Source organism: Balaenoptera physalus, assembly GCF_965194825.1.
Source record: "Balaenoptera physalus genome assembly, chromosome: 6".
In the NCBI taxonomy this organism is placed as follows: Eukaryota; Metazoa; Chordata; class Mammalia; order Artiodactyla; family Balaenopteridae; genus Balaenoptera; species Balaenoptera physalus.
Window position 1 is genome coordinate 131,833,140 of NC_138885.1, and position 6,998 is coordinate 131,840,137.

Sequence of the window (6,998 nt, forward strand, 5' to 3'; positions counted from 1 at the left end):
CAGCTGGGCCTTAGCCTCAGGCAGCCTGGGGAGGAGAACCTTAAGAATCAAGGTTTCCCCCCACTACCCCGCACTACCCTTTTTTTTTTTTTTTTCTAAGACAAATTTCTAGGGCTCTGGAGTTATAAAAAGCTCCCATGTGTCATTTTCTGGCAGTTGGACAGCTGCAGAATGTCACTCGGCAGGCCCTCCCACCCCACCCGGGGATCGGTGTTTGATTGATGGGTTTGCCAAAAACAGTTGCAGGTTATCACAAATCTGTTATAAGGAGGTTTGTCAACTTGTAAGAAAAATACAACACAAAACGCTCTTTTCCAAATACCCGCTCCTAACATGTCAGGGACAGAGGTGTTGCCAAACTCCGTGGGAGGCATGTGAGGGTCAGTAAACAGGGGCCTGGAGTGCAATAAAGGGGGATGAACCCTGTGTGGGAGGAGGACAGGCCACCCAGCATCAGTCAGCTCGCCTGTGAGGTGAGCTCCACCTGCCCCGGAGGGCGGCTCTGGCCCCATCCCAGGACGTGACTGCAGGGGACTCATCTCCTCTTCCCGTGCCCTCCTTCAAGCCCCGTGGCGTCCTGCCCCATCCTGCAGAGGGAGAGAGTGTTCCAGCTGGGAGCCCATGCCTGCAGGATCCCCGCTCTGCTCTACCTGCCTCAGCAAAGACCCTGCTGGCCTTTGCGGAAGGGCGGACGAGCAAGAAGAATGAGCACGCGAAGCTAATTGTCCTGCGCAAGGGAAGCTACGACGTGTCCACCCCCCAGGTCCGGGTAAGGCAGCAAGTGGCTGTGATTGCTCTGCCGGGAATACGGGGACCAGCTCATCCTTAGATGGCTGAGGTCTGGGGGACAGAGCGACCCAGGGGACCATCAAGGATGGGACAGAGAAGGTATCCCCAAGTGATCACCCGGATCTCACATGGGTTCACCCTGAACAAGTCCGGCTGGCCTAGCTGCATCTGTTTTAGTACAAGTCAGTCAGGGAAACTGATTTTGGAAAGGTTTCCCTACATCCTTGAGAACCTGAGGGAGGACTAGTCCAGCATCACATAACTGGGAGGGAGTTTACTTTGTGGTCATTATGTCCTTGTAGTTGTTTAGAGCATGGGTTTGAAGCAGATGGACCTGGGTTCAAGTCCTGGTTCTACCGCTTACCAGAAGTACGGCCTTGGGCAGCTCATCTACCTTATCTAAGCCTCTCACTCTGTAGATGTAAGATGGAGATCGTAATACCTGTCCGCCAGGAGTTAGAGGTTAGGGTTAGATGAGACTATGGACATTAGACTCTTGGCACGGTGTCTGTCCTGAGAAGCACTCACTGGGGGATAGCTATTAAAGAACAGGGATAGACAGCAGAGCTGCAGCATCTATGACATACGCCCGGGGACTATGGACGCTCACGGTGAGTCCTAGCAACATGGTGCTGCCCCCTCCTAGGCCACATTAATAGAGGATGGTGTATAGAAGGTGGGAGGCGATTGTCATATTCTGTCACACACAGGCAGAATATTGTAGTTATTACTAGGGCTTTACTTTTCAAGAATGGGAAGCTGGACTGAGCTGGTAAGTTGAAGGAGCCAGGATGGAGCTGCAAATGGCTGGTGCCTGAATCATCTTTGTACTTGAGGTCTAGTACATCATAGGTGCCCTGGATGTATGTTGGTGGGATCGGGTGGGGTTGGGCTGTCTCGGAGGGAGTGAGGCGGAGCCCTAGGTCCCGCTCTGGGAGGTGTTGTGAGGGTGAATGAGCACTGGACCAAGCGTTCTCCTCCATGACCCTTGATCCTAACCCCACACCGCCCCCCAGAGTGCAGCCTCTGTCACTGTCACTGGCCATTTCCAAGCTGTGCTGCTCCTTCTCTCCTCACTTGCAGTGGCATGCACAGGAGGCGGTGGCCCAAGCCCAGATGGAGGGCCACCGCTCCATGAACCCAAGCCCCCTGTACGATGAGAAGACAGGGACCGTTTTCCTCTTCTTCATTGCCATCCCTGGGCAAGTGTCTGAGCACCACCAGCTCCACACCAGGGTCAACGTGACACGGCTGTGCCAGGTCACCAGCACCGACCACGGGAGGTCCTGGAGCCCTGTCAGGGACCTCACGGACTCCGTCATTGGCCCGGCCCACAAGGACTGGGCCACTTTCGCGGTGGGCCCGGGACCCTGTCTGCAGCTGCACAGCCCGACGCAGAGCCTGGTGGTGCCAGCCTACGCTTACTGCAACCGTCCCTCCCTGCAGGCGCCTTCCCCTTCCGCCTTCTGCCTGGTCAGCCACGACCACGGGAACACGTGCGCGAGAGGGAAATTCGTGGCCTGGGACACCCTGGAGTGCCAGGTGGCCCAAGTTGGGGATGTGAAATGGAGGGTTGTGTACCTGAATGCGAGAAGCCCCCTCCGAGCCAGGGTCCAGGTCCAGAGCGCCAACGACAGGCTCGATTTCGGGGAGAGCCAGGCAGGGCAGAAGCTCGTGGAGCCTCCCCACGGCTGCCAAGGGAGCATCATTGGCTTCCCCAGCCCCCATGAGGGATCAGAATCCCCAGACCAGTGGCTGCTCTACACGCACCCGACTGACCCACGGGGGAGAGCCAACCTGGGCGTGTACCTCAACTGGCAGCCCCCCGCGCCCTTGGCCTGGTCGGAGCCCACCCTGCTGGCCCCGGGCAGCTGCGCTTACTCAGACCTCCAGAGAATGGGCGCCGGCCCCAGTGGGTCACCCCGGTTTGGGTGTCTGTACGAATCGGATGATTACAAGGAGATCGTCTTCGTCATGTTCACCCTGAAACAGGCCTTCCCAGCTGAATTTTTGCTGCAGTGAGCCCGCTGTGTGCTGCCCAAGAGGGCTCTCCCCACTGAGAGGCTGGCGGTTTCCTTCCTCCCGGTGCCTCTGGACCTGGGAGGCTGCCTCTCTGTTCCCTTCGTCGAAGGTGTGCAAGTGCGAGTCTGTCTCTGGGCTCCTTTCCGCCTGCGCTGTCTCAGCCTTCCCAGAGGCTTCTATTTGCAGCCCAGAAACTGAAGGAACCTGGCCTCCTGGAGCCCCTTGGTTCAGCCTGCCTGCTTTCCCCAGCCCAGGTTTTCTGCAGGTCTTGATAAATTATCTAGTCCAGCCCATTTCTTCTTAGCAAATGCTCATCACGTTCCTGGGCAAAGGCTGGGGCAAAGCTGTAAATTAGCAAAGATGTGTGCGTATGTTTGTGTGTATGTGCGTATGTTTGTGTGTGTGTGCGTATGTTTGTGTGTGTGTGTCTGTCTGTCCATGTCTCTGTGCGTGTCCTCAATGCCTCAGAGCAGGGAGCATGGGGAACGGCCCTGCAGGGAGGTAAGGCAGAGGCGAGGAAAAATAAGCTGGCTTACGTCGTTGTGTTAGTTTCCCAGGGCTGCTGTAACAAAGTACCACCAATTTAGTGGCTTAAAACAACAGAAATTTGCTCTCTCACAGTTCTGGAGGCTAGAAGTCCAAAATCAAGGTGTTCAAAGGGCTGTGCTCCCTCCCAAGGCTCTAGGGGAGAGTGCTTCCTGGCCTCTTCCAGCTTCTGGTGGCCCCAGGCCTCCCTTGGCTCGTGGCTGCATCACTTTCATGTCTGCCTCCGTCTTCTCATGGCTTTCTCTTCCTTCCTCCCTGCTTTCTCTTCTGTATCTTTTAAGGACACTTGTCATTGGATTTAGTGCCCACCTGGATAATCCAGGGTGATCTAGGATAATCCTTCAGTTAATTACATTTGCAAAGACTCTTTTCCAAATAATGTCACATTCATAGGCTCTGGGGTTAGGACATGGATATATCTTTGGGGGCCACCACTCTACCCACTACAGTCATCATAAGTTATTCTTCTATAGGTGATGTGGCTAAAGGTAGGAGCGAAATTCCAATGAATCAGGTAATTCAGAAGAATGGAGAGGGAGGGAGGGGGTGGGCTGTTGGATGTACGCCTGTGGCACAGAGCTGCTCTGGGCACTCAGTCTTTGGGGTGACATGTATGTCACCGTGTGGAGGCTAAGAGAGGAGGGGGTTCTGTGTTGTATAGTCCTTGCCGTGGAGAAAGAGCGGGAGAAGGCTACTCCCAGGTTGTCCTGAGGTGACAACCTGAGAGAGGGTCCCTTCTGGGTGGAGGAGGCTGCCTCTCGTCTGACCTCCGGGGTCTTCAGGGGCCTTTGTCGCTTGTCCCTGTGGTAGAGTGGACTTGCGCTCCGCCCCCATCAGAGCCCCTCTAATCAGCTCTTTTATTGATGAGAGCAGTCTAACGGTTTGATGACGGGGGATCAGTGACAGCGGCCGTGGGTTCTTACGGCTGAGCCGTGTCTCCATGAGGCCAGGCAGTGGTTAGATGGGTTGTTCACAGTGTGGGGAGCTGGAGATGTGGCTTTAGTTCTGGGTGTGGTTCCCTCACTGGCCTCCTGCTGCTGCTTCTCTGTGTAGGATTTTAAGAAATCCAGCTGGAAGGATGAGGAATCAGGGCCTGGTCATTGCTGGGATGGAAAGTTAGGCCCCTCTGTTTGGGGGATGCCCTCCTGGTGGCTTCCAAACCCTACAAAGGGAGCTGTAAGTGGGGGGCTGAGGCCAGATTAGGAGGGTGAGTATGAGGGCTTGCAAGCCAAGGGCAGGGCACCCTCAAGAAGTTTAAGGGGGAGGGCAACCCTATAGTGTAGTATCCCAACTGGGACACATTTGAGAGTGAAAGGATGATGCTATTATTCCAGTGAACAGTTATACCAAGACAATGGGCATTAACCAGGACTGTACCAGGCACACCAGAGGTTTAAGAGGGAAAGACCCACTAAAAACTGTGCCAGGGTTGACCTCTGTTGATTATCCTGGAAGAGTCAATCATCTGTTAAGGTCTTGAGATGAAGCAGGAATAAGATAAGGCATCTGGCTACTGCCAAGCAAAGCTTCACTCTCTTAAACTCTCTCCCTTCACAGAGGTCAGTGGGTCTCAAATCCAACTGCTTATTAGGATTCCCTGGGGAGGGACTTCCCTGGTGGTCCGGTGGGAAAGAATCCGCCTTCCAATGCAGGGGACGCGTGTTCGATCCCTGGTCAGGGAACTAAGATCCCACATGCTGGGGGGCAACTAAGCCTGCGCGCCAGAACTATTGAGCTCGTGCGCCTCAACAAGAGAGCCCGCATGCTGCAACTACTGAGCCCACACACTCGGGGGCCCACGTGCCACAACTAGAGAGAGAAAAACCTGCAGGCCACAACTAGAGAGAAGCCCACGTGCCTCAATGAAAGATCCCGTGTGCCACAACTAAGACCCGACGCGGCCAAAAACAAAAAAAAAATAAGGAAAATAAATAAATAAATAACATATTTTTTAAAAAGAACAGAAATCAGTGATGTTGAAATTTAAAAAAAAACAAATTCCCTGGGGAGCTCTTAAATTATGCTGATGCCCAAACATAGGTATTTTTTCAAAAGCTCCTCAAGTTATTCCAGTGAACATAAAGATCAAGAAGCACTGGCACATGCGGAGCAGCTAAGCCCGTGCGCCACAACTACTGAGCCTGCGCTCTAGAGCCCATGAGCCACAACTACTGAGCCTGCGCTCTAGAGCCCGCGAGACACAACTACTGAGCCTGCGTGCCTCAACTACTGAAGCCTGCACGCCTAGAGCCTGTGCTCCGCACCAAGAGAAGCCACTGCAATGAGAAGCCCATGCACCACAATGAAGAGTAGCCCCCACTCACTGCAACTATAGAAAGCACACGTGCAGCAACAAAGACCCAATGCAGCCCAAAATAAATAAATTAAATAAATAAATTTATTTTAAAAAAAAAAGCACTGGCACAAATAATCTCTAAAGTTCCTTTTAGTTCTAAATGTACATGAATGCCAAAGTCTCCTGATTTGAATGAAAAAACAAAAAAAGCAACAGTTAATTAGGTTAAAGCTGAGCTGACCTACTCATCAGAAGACACTATCAAGAGAGTGAAAAGAAAAGCCATAAGTGGGGAGAAGATATTTAGAATACATATATCTGACAAAGGACTTGTATCCAGAATATATAAAGAGCTCCTACAAATCAATAAGAAAAAGACAAGACAGTAAAAAAGGGCAAAAGACTTAAACAGTCACTTCACAAAAGAGGATGTCCCCAAGGCAGCCAAACACATGTTCATCAGCGAAATGCAAATTAACACCCTGAGATACTTATCACTAGAATGACTAAAATTAAAAGGATTGACAACAGCAAGTATTGGCAAGGATGTGAAGCAACCAGAACACTCATACATTTCTGGAGGAAGTGTAACTGGTACAACCACTTTGGAGAGCTGTTTGGTAATATCTACTAAAACTGAATGTGAAATACTCCAGGACCCAGCAATTCCACTCTGAAGTATATTTCCAAGAGAAACGAATACATACAGCTGTCAAAGACACATATATGAATGTTTATAGCAGCTTCATTCATGAAAGTGCCAAACTGAAAACAACCCAAATGTCAGTAAAGAGTAGAATGGTGGGCTTCCCTGGTGGCGCAGTGGTTGAGAGTCTGCCTGCCAATGCGGGAGACACGGGTTCGAGCCCTGGTCTGGGAGGATCCCACATGCCGCGGAGCAACTGGGCCCGTGAACCACAACTACTGAGCCTGCGCGTCTGGGGCCTGTGCTCCGCAACAAGAGAGGCCGCGATAGTGAGAGGCCCGCGCACCGCGATGAAGAGTGGCCCCAACTTGCTGCAACTAGAGAAAGCCCTCGCACAGAAACGAAGACCCAACACAGCCAAAAATAAATTAAAAAAAAAAAAAAAGTAGAATGGAGAGCTAAATTGGGGAATATTACACAACAGTAAAGGAACGAACTGCTACACACAATAGCATGGATGATTTTCAGCCATTATGTTGAGTGAAAGAAGACAGACTCAAAAGAGTACACACTGTATGATTTTATTTATATGAAATCCAAGAACAGGCAAAACCAATCTATGCTGTATAAATCAGGAGTGGCCAGCTCTGTGGAGGAGAACTGTTCACTAAGAAGGGGCTAGGAGGCTTCTGGGTGCTG

At 51.8% G+C, this 6,998-nt stretch overlaps 1 protein-coding gene across 1 annotated transcript; it reads left to right on the top strand.

Annotated features, from left to right (window-relative positions):
• Positions 1-416: 416 nt before the first annotated feature.
• On the top strand, positions 417-4,213 carry NEU2 (neuraminidase 2; the record flags this gene model as incomplete). The annotated part of the gene is given in 4 exon segments (XM_082464726.1): positions 417-473; positions 531-660; positions 663-769; positions 1,873-4,213. Coding segments are annotated over 4 exon segments (1,233 nt in total). The 3' UTR covers positions 2,812-4,213.
• Positions 4,214-6,998: the final 2,785 nt, after the last annotated feature.